The sequence below is a fragment of the Halichoeres trimaculatus genome, unplaced genomic scaffold, assembly GCF_033239565.1.
Source record: "Halichoeres trimaculatus isolate MK-OKI-2021-1 unplaced genomic scaffold, fHalTri1.1 fHalTri1_scaffold_6, whole genome shotgun sequence".
NCBI classification, from domain to species: domain Eukaryota; kingdom Metazoa; phylum Chordata; class Actinopteri; order Labriformes; family Labridae; genus Halichoeres; species Halichoeres trimaculatus.
The window spans coordinates 35,439,207-35,459,870 of NW_027437184.1; the positions used below are offsets into that span (position 1 = coordinate 35,439,207).

At 41.3% G+C, this 20,664-nt stretch overlaps 1 protein-coding gene across 1 annotated transcript; it reads left to right on the forward strand.

The window, feature by feature from the left end:
- Positions 1 to 2,144: 2,144 nt before the first annotated feature.
- On the forward strand, positions 2,145 to 20,664 carry sim2 (SIM bHLH transcription factor 2). Its single transcript, XM_074672737.1, is given in 11 exon segments — positions 2,145 to 2,319; positions 8,043 to 8,125; positions 12,486 to 12,575; positions 12,704 to 12,812; positions 13,178 to 13,263; positions 14,112 to 14,311; positions 15,120 to 15,226; positions 15,899 to 16,046; positions 16,150 to 16,309; positions 16,378 to 16,690; positions 18,767 to 20,664. Coding segments are annotated over 11 exon segments (2,124 nt in total). The 3' UTR covers positions 19,420 to 20,664.

Consider the following 20,664-nt stretch of genomic DNA (forward strand, 5'->3'; position numbering starts at 1 on the left):
AAGCCTTATTAGATGAATTTTCAGAGAAGTTGAACCAAAATTTGATCTGTTTAATATTTTAATCCATCAGCTTTGAATTCCAACATAATTGTAATTTACCTATTTATTTATTTTTTGTGATTTTTTTTTTAAAGTAAAGCTCAAAGAAAATTTATAATGGATGAAAGTAGAAGTGAGTTGTTTTTTTTTACCAATGTATTTTTTTTAAACATTAGTTTGCTTCAAACCAAAATTGATAAACTGCATAAAGTAAAAAAAAAAAAAAGAATCAACAACAAATCAAATCAAACAATGTAAAAAGCTGATCAGGATGTTAGACTTTTACACTCTCTGAGGTTTTAAACCAAACCATGTTTTTTATCTGTTTCTCATTAGTTATTGAGTTTTAAGAACTTGTTAGGCCTGAGAGATTAAAGCAGCTGTGATGGTTTTACTGTGTTTGGTGTTGAACTGATGGTGGTAACAAGCGCTCTGTCTGTCTTGTAGGCTCCTCTGGATCGTTGCTGAGGACCTGCCTGATTCCAGCTGCTGTGGATATTGACATCTGACACACCATCATCAGACATTTTAAACCATTCACCCTTCTATCATCATCAGCAGCATCAGCATCAGCATATAAACACCAATAGATGTTTTTTTCTTATTAATGGCAGTGCACCCATGAATATAAGTACAGATGTTGTATTTGTTATTTCTCTGTAACCATGGTCTCAGCAGATGAGTCTGGCTCTGTTCAAGGTTTCTTTCTGTTAAAGGAAGTGTGTTCTCACTAAATACCTAAATACTGTAAAGGTCTTTAACTCATGGGGGGTCAAGATGAGACCAGACTCCTTCTCTTGTCTTGATGTTGGGTCCCTGTTATTTATAAAACATCAGCAGGTTCAGACCTGTTGTTTCTGTAACATGTGTTGTGATAACAGTTGTTGCTGTGGATTTGGTAACCTCAGGTAACCTCACATAAAAAAATGAGAACTCAAAATTTTGTCTTGGGAAAGTTCCTCCTGAGACATTACTTCAAGATTTTTTGAGTAGATAATAAAGATCAAAAAGACAGATTGACAGTGAAGTAGTTTTTAGTGAAAATAAGCATTGCTTTTGATTCCTAAAAAAATAATCCAAAGGTTACAAATTTCACAGAAATACTTTTTATGTTTTTTAATTAAAATAGGATCCAAGATGAACCTGGTAAGCCTGATAGACCTGATTTAAACCCAAAAATAAAAACAGGGTACTGTCCACATGCCAGGGGATAAAGCATTTTGAGATTAATTTGCTGTAAATTAAATAAAGACTGACTGGTTGATTTAACTTGATGGAGACTCAGGAACCACACTAACATCACAGAAAGCAATGAAACAGCAGACCTGGTTTCTCCTACTGTTATAACATTAATAACTATTATCATTATTATAAATAACTGTTTTACAAAGTGTTTAAAAATCGCAGAAGTCCTGGAAACGAAAATTAATTAAACGAACAGCTATTTGATTATTTTTTTTTATTATTATTCAATTAAAATATAGCCTAATCAAAGGGATAAAACCCAAAATGTAAAAAAATACACGATGGTACATTAAGACCCTGGAGAACTCCACTGAACACACACACACACACACACACACACACACACACACACACACACACACACACACACACACACACACACACAGGGAGAGAGAGAGAGAGAGAGAGAGAGAGAGAGAGAGAGAGAGAGAGAGAGATGTGGATCTCTGCCCCCCTTTTCTCTCCACACTGATCCGTCTTCAGTCCTCAGTCCTCTCCCTCATGAGGACCATGCAACCGGATCTATGACCTGACTATGGAGAAACTTGCGTGAACTTGAGTGGGATCACCTGAGCACACCTGGAGAACTCCACCGCTGGTTCCCTGAGCCCTTTCCCGCCCCTGAGCAGCAGGTGAACCGGTGAGGACCGACAGGTGACCCGGGCCGGTGGAGGCCTGTCTGTGGGACCCGAGGATGCTGGGAGCCGTGTCTGCTCGGTGTCGGTGACTCCAGGATTCATTTCCCCGCTGGTCGTTTGGAAACATTTGAAGGATTTTATCAGCGTTGTGATGAGCTCCGGGAGTGTGTGAAGCAGCTGCTCGCAGACACGTGGCTCGTCTCTGCGGAGAAACTTCCAGAAATGAAGGAGAAATGTAAAAACGCCGCGAAGACTCGGAGGGAGAAGGAGAACGGAGAGTTTTACGAGCTGGCCAAGCTGCTGCCTCTGCCCGCGGCCATCACCTCCCAGCTGGACAAGGCCTCCATCATCCGCCTGACCAGCTCCTACCTCCGGATGAGAGCCGTGTTCCCCGACGGTCAGTGACATTAACCCGCCATCATTACTGCAATTCAAAGAGAAATTAATGTAGGCCTACGGATGTTTTTATGGACACTGAGGGATGAAAGCCGCCACAGTCATCGACAATAACATTTCATGAAAGATATTTATTCAATGAACTTAAGATCAATCCGTGCTGCCACCAATTCTTATTTCATTAAAATGATCTCAGACTTATTGTCATGTAAAACTGACAAAGAGTGAAACAGAGACATGAATATGAAGCCAAACTAAATAATCAACTTTATGGTCAGGATGCGAACATTATCCGACTTTCACTCGCATTTGTTTACCCATTGAAAAACCCGGAGAATATCCAGTCTTGAAGAAAAAAGGAAGCCGAGATCGTCCCCGTGTTTCCCGGTGGAAGGTGTAATTCATTGATTTATTCGGCTTTCAAAATTAGAGGAAAATATCGGAACTCAAAGAGAAAGTGGCATTGTTTCTCAAAGGCTATGAAATATTTTAATACATGCTATCGATTTAGACTAAATTATAGGCTATGAAAAACACCTGGAGCCTGTTATAAACAACAGTGTTAAGAATCAGGGGTACCATGTTAAGATATTATTATGGAATATAAAAATTGACATCTGATTATTTTTGTGTTTTAGATGTACAAAGAATCAAAAATGATCATTATCAAACATTAAGGTTTGTTAACTTAAGGAGAAATAAATCAGAAATGTAAACATAGGCCTACTCCGTGTTTGACAGGCTGAAGCGTGTCAACATAGTTTATCTGTAAGGAAGCGAGAGGAGCTCACGACCAAGAACTAGTGAATCTGCATTAAAAAAACATGTTTTTAAGATTGTATGTAAAACAGATTGTATCGGACACAAAACATATAATGAGGGTACAGCCAGACTGAAGAGGAAGACGGAGAAAAACAAAACAGAACATAAAACCCTGACAGATTCACTAAACACAAGAATCAAAAAAATAAAATAGAGTAAAATAAAATAAAAGATAATATATAATTATCATAGATATTATTAGTAAGTAAAGAAATAAATGAAATAAAAAAACGACAACATGAATAGGCCAATAATAAGATTAATTGACAAAAAATACATTTTTTTCCTTTATTTTAATCTCGGCACTTTAAAAGTTTGGCACCTTTTTAATGAAAGATTAAAGTGAATCAAACAAACCCCACTGAATCCCAGAGGTCTGAAAACCTGTCACATATACCAATCTCTCTGAGTGTGTGTGTGTGTGTGTGTGTGTGTGTGTGTGTGTGTGTGTGTGTGTGTGTGTGTGTGTGTGTGTGTGTGTGTGTGTGTGTGTGTGTGTGTGTGTTAACAATAATTATCTTTGCCAATGTGTAAAATATTCTTTCGGTAAAGACGGACGGATGATGACAGACGGAACCCCGCAAATAACAGCAGGCCTAACTGAAAGAAATAATGACAAGTTCACGAGTACAAAAAAATAAATAAATAAATAAATAAATAAATAAATAAATAAATAAATAAATAAAATAAAAAAAGGGGGAAAACATTGAAAACACAAAAGGTTCACAATCTTTACAAAGACGCGCCTGAATCAAAGGGTTTAAACTTTGTTTGAAAACTTTTTTTTCTACGGACAAGTCAGCAACAACAAAACCAGTAAAAGATAATGATAATAATAGATAAATAATATTTAGTTTGAGGTTTTCTGTGTGTGTATGTGTGTGTTTGTGACTCGGCTATTTGCCGTGTCAGTCAGAGTCAGTGCTGTAGCTGCTGTCTGCTTCACACTCCTCACTCATTCATCACCAGCAATTATTTCATTAGTGTGAGCACACACACACTCACACACTCTCAGAGAACAGCAAAACACGCTCCTTCCTCCCGTCAGCACTCATCAGCGCGCGGGCTCACTCAGCACGGCCACCCGGGGCGACCAACCGGAGTCCTCACCGGGGAGGCTGTGTCCGGGAGGGGGAGCTTTAACGGGGGAGTTTACAGGGAGGGACGGGTCGGTAAAACAGCGGCGGTCTGCGGCCTGTTGAACCTCAATGAGCCTCTGGTGTGTTAAAAGTATCCGGACTGTCATGGATCATTTAAGTCCAAATATGCTGAGTCTGCTCCCGTTGGGTCATCATCACCCCGGTGATCACACCGTAAATATCCGGTGTGTCATCCCGGAGACAGGTGAGGAAGAGCGGGCCACCCTGTCCTCATCAGTGCGGCTCAAATGATTTCAACATCCAAACAGAAAACCACCGACACAGGTGAGGAACGTCAGGGTGATGTGAGCCTGTTGAAGAAGAACAGCTGATGTAGACTGACAGGTTCCGAGGTAAACTTTAGTTGTCGCTTTGATCAAGTTTTTTAACGACAGTTTGGAGCAGTTTGCAGCAAGAGGAGCGATCCGCACGGAGGAAACATTGCGGTGTGTCCCGGTTTAAGGGGATTTGTGGGCGTTAATCCCGAAATGTCTCATCATTATTTTAGGCATTTGTATTCGCAGCAGAGACGGAACAGCTGAAAAATGAGTAAATAATAATGACATGTGGTGGAAATATGTCACTGATGTTCCCAAAGTGAGGAATATTTAGAGCTCATTTGTTGACATTTGTTGTCAATTATTCATCAATTTTTGTTGGTGTATTTCTTTTTTCCTCCTTCCCTCATAACTCAACAGTAACTAAAGCTTCATTTTTACCTTTTAACATGTCAAACAAATGTAGGCTGTGAGCATGCTTAATGAAGCTCCATCTAAATAAAGCCATCACTGTATTCTACTAACAGATGAAGACTTTCTGAAATCAGCTCATCACTTTGCATAAACCCTCACAGCAGGTCTTCAGTTGGGCCTCTCATGGCCCCCCATAGCCCCTTCATGGCCCCCTTAGAGCCCTTCAGGGGTCCTCAGGGCTCTTCAGAATCCTAAACCTCAGACCTGCACCCTGGACTGAGGAGAACACAGACCCTCTTTCTCTCAGCCTGCACAGAAGCTCTGTATTCCTGGAACATATCACAACTACCCAGGCTCTAACTCCTGATTTGATTCTTTGTTCAAACATGTTTCTGCTTTTTTTTCTCCTATAATTCAAATAAATAGCCTAAAAAAAGTAAAAAGTACAGCAAAGTATAGCAAAAAAGAGCAATAAAGTACAAATCAAACTTAAACATGGACTGACATTTCAATACAAGCTTGTTTGAAGGGCAGTAGGTTGAGCTTATTCCATCTGACTCCTCTGTTTGTATCAAACACACAAAATCTATGTCACAGTGTTAATACAAATGTATTTTTTCCCATTATGTTATGCTATTTTATTTTCTAAGTCAGATCTAAACTGACTTTACTCTCCTGTAAGCATTGTTTTACTTATCTGCATGTAGACTTGTGTATGTGTGTGTGTGTGTGTTTATATTTCTGTCTCAGAGCAGCCCAACTTCATCACTGTACGAGAAAAATATGAAGCATGTGTGTTAGAGCTGGGTACCTTTCACATTTGAATTGATACGGTACCAATACCTGGTACCTGGCAATCAATACCAGTATTCAACGGTACCTACTTTTGGTTCATTTCTGTGTTACTGTGGTAATAATTTTATATGTATATATATATATATATATATATATGTATATATATATATATATATATATATATATATATATATATATATATATATATATATATATATATATATATATATATATATATATTACTATTTTTTAATAATGAAATCTCAGTTTTTCATTTTAACATATCTATTTCTCAGTATAAAAACTTGCAGTGTTGTGTTCAGTATGGAAAATCACCTTCTTTTCCACCCCCTCACACTAACAAGGATGCATTTAGGTACCGAAACATGGTACCTTTTGATTTTTACTGAATGAATTCCCGGTACTATAGATGGAATTTGGTCGGTACTTAAAAAAGTATCTAATTTGGTGCCCAATGTACCTATTCTTCTTGACACCATGACGTAAAAATATAAATCTGAATGAATTATAAACATAAAAACACACATTTAATGCAGAGTGAGTGTGTGAGAGCACTAGAGTCTTAAAGAACATTTCCAAACACAGCACCAGGACACGTGTCAGGCTGAAATTAAATATAGTGCTGCAGATACACACACACACACACACACACACACACACACACACACACACACACACACACACACACACACACACACACACACACACACAAACACACACACACACAAACACACACACACACACACACACACACGGCAGAGATTTAATATGGCACGGATAATCTATTCGATGTGAGAATCCCAGATTGGTTTTAGAAATCCTGAATTTAGTTGCATGGAACGACCACATCAGGTTAACCATGTTTTATCATTAAAACTAACAGTAATGTAACAAATAATAATAATAATAATAATAATAATAATAATAATAATAATAATAATAATGACAATACTACTACTACTACTACTACTACTAATAATAATAATAATAATAATAATACTAATAATAATAATAATAATAATAATAATAATTTATTTTATGTATGATAAACATATTACTAATTCAGTGAGTTATGATCAAACTAACTGTCCACAATATGGAAATATAAACTGTGTCACTCCAGCACAATGAGCCTGAGTTAATCTGTTAAAGGACCTGATGTGTGACTGCTCGAAGGAGGATAATCTGAGATTGTTGAAAGTTTGATTGTACTAATCTCACTTTTCCATAAAAGAGGAGAAAAGTCACTCTCTGATACACTTTAATCAGTCCAATAATTATAAAAATATTATAAATAAAAAGATAATGTGGTGGGAACGTGTGTGTGACACAGAGAACAGATTAGAGCTCTGTTATAGGTGGAGAAGGAAGGTGAGGAGAGTTTAACCTCAGATTCAGTCACAGCTGAAAACACACACACACACACACACATACACACATGCCCTCACAAAGAGCAAACACATCAACAAGTTTCTAAAATAAATCATGCTGACTTAGAATAAGACAACCTAAAAACAGGAGTGTATCAACACACACACACACACACACACACACACACACACACACACACACACACACACACACACACACACACACACACACACACACACACACACACACACACACACACACACACACTTCTTCACCACTTGTGTGTGTTTCCGTGAAGTTAGACTGTGTGTGTTCCTGTGTGTGTTAAACTCTAATCACTCAGTCCAACAGGTTCAGATTCTTATAGTTTTAAACATGAATTTACTTAATACCAGGGATAAAACCTCAGACACGTCAAAAACATTTCTGAGATATTTAAGGCCAGGAAGAGAAACAATCAGATATTAACTGCATTCAAAGTTTTTCTAGTAAATTATATTTTATACACAATGACTTTCTCCTCCTTTTAGTTTTTGTGTGTACTGTTTGTGTGTGTGAATACACGCACAGAAACCATACATTGACACTGGTGATTTAGTTTCTCAAATCCTGCAGATATTACCATGATGGATACATTAAACTGTTGGTCTGGCGGGTCAGGTTTTGTGAGGGATGGCAGCTTTGAAAACAGTTTTTAGATATGAAATATTGAACATGTGATGTTTGACTTTAAACAAACTTTAAGAGCTGGATTTGCTCTCTAAACATTAACAGATAACTTACTCTAACTTAAGACAGAAACAGAAGTCTGAAGTGTTGAAGACACCTGTGCGTGTTAAGTGTGTGTTAAATGTGTGTTAAGCGTGTATACCGTCCGTGTGTAGGTCTGGGAGATGGTTGGGGTCAGTCGTCTCTCTTCAGTCCTCTGGACAGTGTGGCTAAAGATCTGGGCTCTCACCTGCTGCAGGTAAGAACACACACACACACACAAACACACGCACACACCCACCCATGCAGACACACACACACTTTGCCTGTGTCCCTCTTTGCCCTGAGCTGTTCGTTGTGTGTTGTCACATAAGACATATGACACGACACCAAGGTTTAAAGCTTTCTTTGTCCTTTCCTCCTTTTGTTTCCTTGTTCATCAATAGAAGGTGTGTTTTTTTGACAGTGTTAGAAGATGTTTACATTCTCCTATAGAGGAGCATCTGACAGTCTGTTTGACAGTCTGTAGTTAGTGACACATGAAGTGTATTGTGGGAGAGAATCAGAGAACTGTTCTAACTGAATATAGTCCTTGTACTACCCAGGTCAGCTCTATCTAAACAAAAGATAGACCGATATAGATTTTTCCGGGCAGATACCTATTATTTGTTGTCAAGGAGACCTATTAACAGATATTAAAAGCTGATATTAATTTGCAGTCAAAGTGAAAATATTGGTGTCAAAATTTTGAACAATACAAACTCTAACACTTAACTTCATTCAAATACCTTTAAGCATGAGTTTATTAAACAGCCCCCAGGCTCAGCAGCATGTTTTATAAAGTTAAATGAAACTTAAAAAAATAAATAGCTCAAGTTTTCTACAGTAAATAAAGTTTTCCAAAATTTAATGTAACTGTAATAACTGTAATAACTGCACTGCTGATTGGCTCTTTCCCAAGCCATGGCCGCTTGTAACCAATCAGATGGTGCTGTGGGTGGGACAGTGCTGGTGACTGAGTAGTGACTGCAGACAGCGGAGCGGCTGCATCGGAGTGGCAATAACACAGTTTAAAATGTGTTTTTCAGCTGTTGGATTAGAAAAAAGGCCGATCCTGATGTGCCTCAAAATGCCAAATATCAGCCCCGATAATCAGCCTGGCTGATGATCAGTCTGTCCCTAGTCTAAACAGTTTGTTACATGACTTTGAACAACAGGATATATGGGCAGTTGCAACTTGTCTTTGTTGCTTCTTATGTTTATTCATTCATTTTCTGAACCACGTATCCTATTCAGGGTCGCGGGTGGCTGGAGCCTGTCTCAGCTGTCAAGAGGCGGGGTACACCCTGGACTGGTCGCCAGTCAATCACAGGGCTGACACATAGACAGACAACCATTCATGCACACACTCATACTTAGGGATGGGTACCTTTCACATTTGAATCAATACGGTACCGATTCCCGGTACCTGGCAAGCGGTGCCGGTACTCAATGGTACCAGTTATCGGTACTTTTTTGTGTTTATGGGGAAAAAAGATATCAATTTGTTCAATAATAAAGTATACATTTTTTTCCATTGAAATTATTTCTTCTCCATTATTTAACCTTGCAATGCTGTGTTTATGTCCAGCATGGAAAATTGCCTACTCTTCCACTCTCTCACAGTCACAAGGATGCATTTAGGTACTTCAACATGGTACCTTTGGATTTTACGTGAATCGATACCCGGTACTTTTGACAGAATTTGGTCGGTACCTATAAAAGTACCTGATTCTGTACCCATCCCTACTCACACATATGGGCAATTTAGAGTGTTCAATTAACCTGATGAGCATGTTTTTGGACTGTGGGAGGAAGCCGGAGAGAACCCATGCATGCACAGGGAGAACATGTAAACTCCACACAGAAAGGCCCACCGGCCAAGTTGGGAATTGAAACTATAACCTTCTTGCTGTGAGCCTGCAGCGCTAACCGTTGTGCCACTGTTTGTCATATATAAATAAATAAATACATAAATAAATAAATAAAGTAATTAATTAATTAAAATAAAAAAATACAGAACCAGCATTTAACTCAGTTGTTAGCTCTGTTAACTTGATTGCTGTTAGCTCAGCTTTACACAAGCTGCTGTCTGAAGTAACAGATGTTTCATGATCACAGCCTTGACTGTAAGATCTCTGGTTATGTCACTGTGTGCTTGTTACTAACTGAACTCTGCTCTCTGAGCTGAATCTGCTTGATATGACATTATTATTTTGCTTTATTGTACATTTAAATGACCTTTTCACATTGTTCAAACTTTATGAAGCTCTTCTGTGTCATCTTAAAGAATCTAAAGGTAGGAGGAAGTGTTAGCTGTCTGTTGGTTGGGCAGAGTTTATTAAAAGAAAGTCGTTCTGGTCAAAGAGTTTATTCTGCTCAGACTGCTCTCAGTCCTCTTTCACTTTCCCTTATGTTCTATTGGATTTTATTGTGCCAATAATGACAGATGTAGCTTTTTTCATATTTATTTACATCTATAATGAGATCAGCAGACTAAGATGCTGCAGATCCTCCACAGAGGATAAATTTGTGATTTTAATATCTCTATATTGTAAGTGAGAACAGTGTAAGTGTTTGTGTATAACACGAGGAGCAAAAAGGGGCTGAAAACATTTCTTTTTGGTAAAGTAACACTCTGAGATCTTTTGATGAACAGAAGAAAATAAAATGGATAATCATTAAAACACCAGACTTGATGAGCAGGTTTGTTAATATCAGAGTATAATGGCTTTTCAGTAAGTATTTATGTTTTAAATAGTTGTTGATTTTGAGCAAAAAAGAGGAGAGGATAACCTTTTTATACTTTGATGTCAAACTCTCGCTAACTGATGATATAATTATTAATAAATCAACAAGCAGCGTCCGTTGCAGCTTTTTAGAAGAATGGTTATTTTTCCAACAGATATCAAACACACAAATGTATAAGCAGGGGCGTAGCTACAATTAGGCAAACACAGGCAGTTGCCTGGGGCCCCAAGATCCCCAGGGGCCCCCAAAGCATCTCTTAAAAACTGATTTATGAAGTTCTCTTCAATTGAAAGCATTTCTTTTTTCTAAATCTTACTTCACCTGCTTCAAAATACATCAAAGGCTTAATCTGTAATGACGGTTTTGGGTACTCCCCCTCCCTTCTTATTCAATGGGCTATTCCATGTTACAACACATCTAAAAATTGGATTAAGGAAGAAAGTGGTAAAAAACACTTTTTTTCCATTTTTTTCTTATTTTCAACCAAGAAATAAAAACAATGTTGCTCTGAGATCTGAGATAAACATATAAGACTTTTAGGATTTTAAGGACTTTATCTAGCCCAGGAAACAGGATCATTTCAACAAAATCAAACTTTTTGAGTTGGTGATAAACATTATTGTACAAAATCTCTTTTTTGGATACATAACTCACTGGACAGGGGGTCAAATAAAAATACATTAACTTTAAAATAATAGTACCAAAAAGTATGCTAACTGTAAATATCACCTCTTTCAGTAGATTTTTTTCCCCAGTTTTATGTTGTGCTTGATATTTACATATTTTTTCTTTACTAAATATTCTTTTTTAATATTTACCTATTGTAATGTTTTTCACTTCATACTTTCTTGTTTGTTCCTGTTACTCTGTAAATTCCCCACTGTGGGACAAATAAGCTGTCAATTGACTCTAAAAGATTTCAAATCCAGGACAAAGTGGACTAAATCATGTATTCACTTTTTTCAAAATCAAACTTAAGTACAGAACTTGAGGAAATGCATTTAGTTGCATTAAGTTACCATGTAGAAGATTAGCACTGTCTCATGCCTTGATTCTGGGAAAGAGACAGTGGACCCAGGGAAGGCCAGTCTAGCTCTGAGGAAGACGAGTTACAAGGACATGGAGGGCCCCATTGGCTGGGTTCGCCCCTGTGTATGAGTCACGTCTGATAATGTGTTTTTCACACTGTGGCTTCCTGAGGGTAAAGCATGGAGGACGCTCTCGTCTCTCCTGTAGACTGACGTTATTGTTTGGATCAGACTTCTGTGGTAGACCTGACTCCAGCTGCAGCAGTTGGCACTTCAGCATCAGCTCAGACTGCTTTTGGATGTCAGGGTAGTTTTTAGACCTGGCTAAGCTCTGCATGCTGGATTACAAAACACACCGTCAGCTTTTTATTCAGATACAGAGCTTTGTATTTAGACTATGCATTACTTTTCTGTCTCTGCTTAAAGGCTTTCATAAAATGCAAACTGAAAAAGACACAGTCTAGCCAAAAAGATCTGAAATATTATAGTAAAGATCTCTCAAAGAAATGCTGATCTGTACTCCTCCTTCTTTCCTGCTGTGTCTGAATCAAATCTGGTCTCTGGATCAGTCCCTCCATGAAGAAGACTAGGGTCAGCATGTGGCCTGTATCCACACAGAGTCTGCACTGGCTCGTGTTCCCCACTGTAGAGATAAACTGTGTTTACTCTGTCTTCATGTGTTTTTATTATAATAAATGAATAATTGTTCAGATGCAGATTATTGCTGTCAGAATGAAGAACTAAGACTTTAGTTTCCACATCACTGAGAGCATATAACAGCAGGTCCTCTGATCTCCTCAGACTCTGGACGGCTTCGTGTTTGTCGTCGCCTCTGATGGAAAAATCATGTACATCTCTGAGACCGCATCAGTCCACCTGGGCCTGTCACAGGTACGAGACCCTGCCCCCTTTGATGCCATCCACAGGACGGTTTGTTCTACCTGCAGAGGTCAACTGAGTGTGTGTGTGTGTGTGTGTGTGTGTGTGTGTGTGTGTGTGTGTGTGTGTGTGTGCTGCAGGTTGAGTTGACAGGAAATAGTATATTTGAGTACATCCACCCCTCAGACCATGATGAGATGACGGCGGTGCTGGGAGTGTGTCAGCCCCAACACCAGCACCTCTCTGCAGGTACGCAGCCCCCTCAGTCTGCGGGCTCTGCTACATGATCATACACACACACACACACACACACACACACACACACACACACACACACACACACACACACACACACACACACACACACACACACACACACACACACACACACACACACACACACACATTACAAATAGTAAGAAACAACAAGACACTCACAAAAACATACAGGAGAGGTTTTCTACAATTTCTGGTGGACACTCTAGGAATTGCAGTTTTTGGGGACTTCAGCATTAGCTTTATTTTACTTGTGTGTGTGTGTGTGTGTGTGTGTGTGTGTGTGTGTGTGTGTGTGTGTGTGTGTGTGTGTGTGTGTGTGTGTGTGTGTGTTACAGAGTATGAGGTGGAGCGCTCTTTCTTCCTGAGGATGAAGTGTGTTCTGGCCAAGAGAAATGCAGGACTCACCTGTGGGGGGTATAAGGTAGGTGACTGTTACCTTAAACCAGGGGTAGGCAACCTAGGGCGTGGGTGCCATGAGGCTATTTATGTTGGCACTCAGTGGATAATTACAATGAGACAGAGGATAACATAAATAAATAATAAAGCAATAGTGATGTTTTCTTTTTTAACACTTCACAAGAAATTAAACACACTTTAAATGTCCGTATGTAAAAGATTGACAAATAACATTAAATAAATTCAAATCATGATGTTACAGGTGCGCGAATGTGCCCTGCAAGTGCGTCAACACAAATCTCTTGGGAGGTCAATCTGCTAGCTTGCAATCACATCTATCTAGCAGTGTTATCAAGGCAAACAAACCAAGTTCCAGTCGTTCTTTCCAACATAGTTGGACAAGGGAGTATGGATTTGTTGCCAGAGATGGATGTAGACCGAGTGGTATGCAACCCCTTGCTGTGAAAGTGTAGTATTTAGGACATCAAGTGTGCAGCGTCTTTTTGAGACCAAACACAAAAACAGCGTTAGCAAAGTATGCAAAACAGAGGAACACACTTAAAACTTTTTGTACTGTTAAAAACCAGGGGACGGAAGGAAGTTATACAATTTTTCACTGAGCAGCTAAGCTTGTAAAACCATTCAAGGAGACCTTCCAATGTCTTTAGTCATGGCAAAGGTTGCCTACCTTAAGGTTAATATGTGATAGGATCATTGGAGATGTGTAAAATGATGTAGTAACATTTAAATGTGAAACAGTATCTGTTGACAGGATATGATTCAGACGTCATAAATAAATTAATGAGTGTTTGATCAATGTGTCCGTCTGTCTCCCTGTGCAATAAACTAGTCGAGCGTTTCTGATGTTTCCAGGTGATCCACTGCAGCGGTTACCTGAAAGTGCGTCAGTACATGATGGATGTGGCCCTGTACGAGTCCTGCTACCAGACTGTGGGTCTGGTGGCCGTGGGTAACTCTCTGCCCCCGAGTGGGATCACTGAGATCAAACTGCACAGTAACATGTTCATGTTCAGAGCCAGCCTGGACTTCAAGCTCATCTTCTTAGACACCAGGTACACAGACACACACGCTGAGGGTAGACTCACAGTTTCATTTTCATTTTCATTTTCATTTACAGTTCTAAAGTTTCTTAAGCTGCGTTTCCACCAAGCAGTCCGGGTTGGTTCAGTACGGTTTGGGACGGTGTGGTACAGTTAAGCCTGACCCCGTTTGCGTTTCCACAGCAAACTGTTCCCTCTCGTGGTGGGCGGCGTGTAAGCTGGATGCCGGAAGCCGCAGCTGTTAAACAATAGTGCGACACTGTAGCAGCTTACCCCGCTATTAAATCCAACAAAGAAGAAAACGCGACACGGTAAACAAAGAGCACAGATGGAAGACATGCAGCATTTCGTCCTCTCTGTGATTGTCATGTAGCTTATTGTTACAAAGTGCAATCAAGCTTTGTTTCAGAGAAGTCTGTGTGCCGCCAGGAGAAATGCAGCCGCTGTCGGGGTAAGTGACGATTATTTTGACCAATCAATGTTCTGCAGTGTGTTGCTCCACCTTCTGAGAGTGGATCGATTCAGTCAGGCACCCAAACGAAAGGGTCCCAAAAAAGTAGGCCAGCTCGTCTCGGTTTTTAGGGATCAGTCCCGGGATAAGTCAGTGGAAATGCTGCAAAATGCGCGCCATACCCAGACGAACCGAACTGGTCTGCTTGGTGGAAACGCGGCTATAGAGAAGACGCTTCTGTCCAGAGCAACATAAGCGACTTATGATCCTCAAATGGATCCAGGGTCATGAAAAAGACATCATACTATCGGCTGAGTTAAAAACGGAGATAAGTGGAATTTCTGAATAAAGTTCTCTCTCTTTCCTCAGAGTTACGGAGCTGACAGGATTCGAGCCTCAGGACCTGATCGAGAAGACGCTCTACCACCACGTCCACGGCTGTGACGTCTTCCATCTACGATACGCTCACCACCTCTGTGAGTCCTCAAACCAGCAGTCCAGCTTCAGGACCCAACACCAGCCCATTACTCACGATCAAGACCCAGATTTAGAAATTTAATGGCAAGCCAGGGTTCAGGTGCAGCACTGCCCCCTGCTGTGTTGGAGTGTGAATGACCCACTGCGTACAATGAAACAGTTTCTTTGAAAAAGCAAGGACTCTGTTTTTCAGGCACACAAACGAAAACCTCATGAAACATCTCTCCTTTGGGTCCTGACCCACACGTTGAGAGCCAAAGCTGTAAACCCTCAGAGTCCTCCTCTGTCAGAGAGCTCAGGGACCAGTGGGGGCAGCTGATGGGTGGAGTCTATGAGCAAATTCATGAGACTGGTTTAGTGTTTCAATGACACTACACACACTTTGAAATCAGGATGTAGAACCAGGGTGCCAGGACTGAGAGGACAGTGATCAAATTCTCACTTCAAACCAAGAAAATTCAGTTTCTCATTAACATCCACTGTCCTTACTTTACAACACCACCTGGGACATGGATCTGAGTTCTCAGCCTCAGGAAGAGTTAAACCCTAAGGTAGCAGAGGGTAAAAACTGGACCCAGAAACATGCCTCTGTCATAACCTCCTATGTCAGTGTGAGGGTCTGCTGTCAGACCATGTTCTGTCTCTGATCCTGCTCTGTGTTTCCCTCTCAGTGCTGGTGAAGGGTCAGGTCACCACTAAGTACTACCGCATGTTATCCAAGCACGGAGGCTGGGTGTGGGTGCAGAGCTACGCCACCATCGTCCACAACAGCCGCTCCTCCAGACCTCACTGCATCGTCAGTGTCAACTACGTCCTCACGTGAGCCCCTCCCTATGGACCCCCAGATCTCACACACACACACAGAAACACACACAGAAACACACACAGACACCTGATGTTGGCTTGTCTTTGTTCCACACAGCGACATCGAGTGTAAGGAGCTGCAGCTGTCTGCAGACCAAAGTCGAGCCACCAGGCCCAATCTGAGTCTGTCCCCCTCTCACGACCCCCATAAACAGCACAGAACCAAAGCAGTCAGGACAAAGAGCAGACTCAGAGCGGCTCCGTATCAACAGGTTTGAGTCTCATTCACGTTTGCAGTGGTAATCATAGCAGTATTTCAGTGACCGTCTCTTTGTGTTTCCATCAGATGAGCCTCTTCCAGTCCGACCGCTCAGGCTGCTCTCTGCAGAAAGGACTGTGGAAGGAGAGGACCCAGTTCCAGGCGACCCCCTCTAGAGAGAAGCGCTGTAGTTTGAGTCCAGGAGTAGGCCAGCTGTCCTGCAGCCGCTCTCACAGCCTGAACCCTCACTGCCCATACCAACCCCAGCATCCTGAGGAGCAGAGCCAGACGCCCCCCTTAGGTCCGTCCTCTCAGGTGTCCCAGCAGATCATTGGGTCCCTGCACAGAGCACCAGCTGGATGGAGCAACATCAGCCCTACAGGACACAACAAGTACACAGGTACACTCTGAACCATGTCAACATCAAATTTGATTCTTTTCTTTATTTCCTGTATATTATCTCACTTCTACCAACCCTGGATCACTTTTTGGCAGGGAAGAGAATGGGAATGACTCATGGCAAAGGGCCACTATTGCTCTGAGAGTATCTGCTTAAGGGTTGCACACTTGTTACTCAGTCTGTAGGGAAAAAACAGTACCATACAACAGCTGTGTTTGACTGATTTTTTGTTTTGGTTTCTCTATATCCTCAGTTTCAATTCACTTTATTAGTGGTCACAGTGCAGCTCTTTACAACCTACGTCATTATAGAGATGGAAGCATCATTTAGCTCCATTCATTCAGACAAGGTGTTTAATTCAAACTGTAAGCAGCATAAAAATGTCAGATTGTTTCTTAGGTCAGTTTTCAGGAGCAGTACGCCGCAACGGACTTCAGTTCTACTGAAATCTGACAGAATAAAAAATGTTTCAGAGCAACCGGTGTTTTGGAGTTAAGAGTGACCGTGCTAACTGGAGATCTTCAGCTGAAGGTGTCAGCTGTCCATCACCAGTTAACAGTAGCCATGCTTACCTGAGGAGTTTTTCGTCTTTCCGAATGGAATCTTTCCGAATGACTTTTCCGAAAACAAAAGTATACATGGAAAGGAATAGTCCAATCTCTGGTCTACATGCGCCGCTGTAATCAAACAGAATAGTCAGTGGGGCATTTGCAGAAAAACGTAAACATCACGTGATTTATCAAAGACGGAGGACAACAGTTTTTTTTTATCACGGTATTGTAATACTCCGTATTGAGAGTGTCTGTCCAGTCTTGAAATTTATGTTCAGTTCTTCAAAGTTTGGATCAAAAGCAAACTTTCCTCCAGTGCTGACGGCTGGCCGCCATTTTTAAAGTTGAGGAACGTCTCTAGTTGCGTCTTACGTCATATCTGAGCATGTGCTGAAAGAATGCACCCTGACAACTTTTGTTTTGAGTGGATACATGATACCTCAATCGGTTTGGGGAAAGGAATATTCCACCACTGTGAAACCGATTAAATATCCATTTGAATTCTTTCCGTTTGAGCAAATAAACCGAATTCAAGCGGAATATTTGGGTCCATGTAAAAGTGGCTAGTGTCACACTTTGCACTGAAACACCAGCGATGTCTGTGGCTGTGAGTTAATGTGTTTCTGTATCAACTTCAGTTCAGCAGGTGTGACTGTAAATAAGTTATCATTGACCGATGGTGGTGATGGTAGTCTAAACACAGTTTTTACTTTGTGTAGTTCATGAAAAAGTTGGTTAAAAGCCAAGTTTATGACCAAATACAGCACCTAAGACTCAATGAAGAGAGTCAATGATAAGTGAACATTTAAACTATGGTTGACAGAGAGAGATTTCATGTAAACTACAGTTTATTTTCAGACAATGAATCTGTTCTAGTAATCAATCCTACAATCCCAAAACATTATTCTGATAGGTTTGGAGCATTTTACTGATTGGGTTCATCTTATCTTCTTAGAACATAAGTGTTTTAGTGTTCTCTTTTAAAGACAAAAATATACAGTCACCTTGACATGTTTCTGCCGGCAGAGTACGTCGAAACATGTCAAGGTAACCATACCTTTTTGTCTTTCAAAAACAACACTAAAACACAAGTTTGGGGCAGTTCTCTGTCTGGACATAGTTTTCTGGCTCCTCTATTGTGACCCAGGTCTCAACGGTCTGTGTGCTTGTCTTTAGCTTTTAAGGGTTTCTGCTTGGTTGACACAAGTTTTTGTCCACGGACAATTTAACCAGAAAATCCAGTGACTTCTCTCTGGGGTACATGCTCCTCTAAAAACGTCTGTCCACTGAACGTCTGTCCCCTTCATGATCTCTTCTATCCACTGACCAATTTCACATGAACCTGCTCTGTCAAAGTGAGTTTTTGACGTAAAAGTTACAGTTTTTGATGTTGGCATCCTTGTATAGCTTGTCAAACTGTTGTTCTCCACGGTACTCCCGTAAACTTTAGGGAATCTTATCCATGATCTTAACCCTCCATCAGAACGTTATTTTAACCAGTTGTTGTTAATGTGTCCTCCCTCAGGCCTGCAGCTGGCAGCTGATCGGAGACACTCTGATGAGATCTACTACGACCGTCTGAGCAGCTCAAACCTGCATCCAGCCCGGAGGATGAAGGAGGAACCCTTTGAGCATTACGCTGTGGTACGCACGGAGCTCTCTGAGGTTTGTCTCCGTCCTCACCTCCTCAAGGATGGTAAACCATCAAACAAGGAGGTCCAACAGAATCCCAAAGGGGACCGAGTCATCGCCTGTCCTATGCTCAGTGGCCTAGTTCGAGGTAAAGGTGAGCACAGCATCGGTCCGTCTCTTCCTATGCACTTAGCCATGGAGCAAAGCAGGAGGCTGTGTATGATGGAGGCTCCTTACAGCCACCCAACCAGAGACTACTTCCTGTCTGCTGAGGGAACCCAGCGATACGGACTCACTAAGGACCTGCAGACCAGGTCTGCTGAGGAAGACCGGAGGATGCAGCCGGGACTACAGGCCCACAGTCCTTTGAACTTTCATAAAGTCTTCAGCAAAGATGTCTCAGTTTTAGACCCAGTGTACTCCACACTGAGTTATCACAGCAAGGAAGCCGTCTCCTACAGCCCCAGCTCCAGCTCATCCCCGGAGAGCCACAGAGAGGTCCCACATTATATTGGAACATCTGTCATCATCACAAATGAGAGGTGACCCAGGACGAGGGCTCTGGGGACACTCAGGTGACCCAGGACGAGGGCTCAGGAGATGGGATTGGTTATCAAACCTCTCCCCTCCACATGGGACAACCCTTTGGTCCTTTACCTTCTTCAGTTTGCACTCTCATGGGACAGTTGGACATCAAGCTGTGAGCTCTTGTCTTCATGCCCAACATGTGAAGAATCAGCTGAGATGTTCTTTAAAGAATATATGCAACGCACTTTTTCTTTTTACTGTAACTCAAACAGAGCAGAAATGTTTGTCATGATTTCCGCCTCTGGACGTCACAGCATCACACTCACTCAGCTGTTTGCATGGAGGTTAGGAAACACACGACTGTCAGTCTCAGGGCTGTTAGGTCAACTTCATGTTCCAGTCAATCAGTCTAGCAGTGATGATGATGATGGTGAGACTGTAATAACTGTAGCAGCTGAAGTCTGGCAGGTGTACAGCAGCAGGCGCTCCACAGCGACTATCTAGAGGAGCCCACATGACAAGAGAGTTCAGTTCCAAAGAGAGCCCCGTTCAGGGGCTGTCATTACACAAACAGGACCATTAGTCAGAATGTACTGTTATGGAACAGCCCATTTGGTTGTAGCATTAGCCACATGCACGGCTGCCAAAGCGAGGCAGGTGCAGAACACTATATGTCTGGGGACCTTCCTGGAAAACCCCTATCCAACAAATTCAAATTGTGCATGTGTTCTCCATGTAAACGCAATAAACATGGAAAATCAGGCCATGCCCTGCTTCCTGGCTGAAATAAAGGTGGAGCTGGCCAGGATGTCATACTAAACAGATGCCTGGACTGGATGGATGCCCAGGAACACCTACTACACCACCATCACCAAGGCCTTTGCTGGAGACATCACCAACCAGGGGGCCACTGATGTTGTTCAAGTGTTTGGGGGTTATGATTTCAACAGTGGTTACACTGTAAAGAAACATAACAGAGACGTCAAGATCTACATCATCTATGAGAGCACAGCTCAGATCCAGAGGCACATCTTTCCCCGGGAGCACCTGGAAAGTGCCAGGATATGACTTCTGCACAGCTGCCTTATCTCATCTTCAAATGTACTTCAATGTAACTGTTCCACACGTGTCTACCTTGGCATAGATCTAGTATTAAAAAGAAATTGACTAACGGTAATCATGAGCCAGGTTAACGCCCCAACAGAGCACCAAAATTTAATGGATGCACCAGCTGTTTGGGCTACAGTTAAACTACTGCCCTAG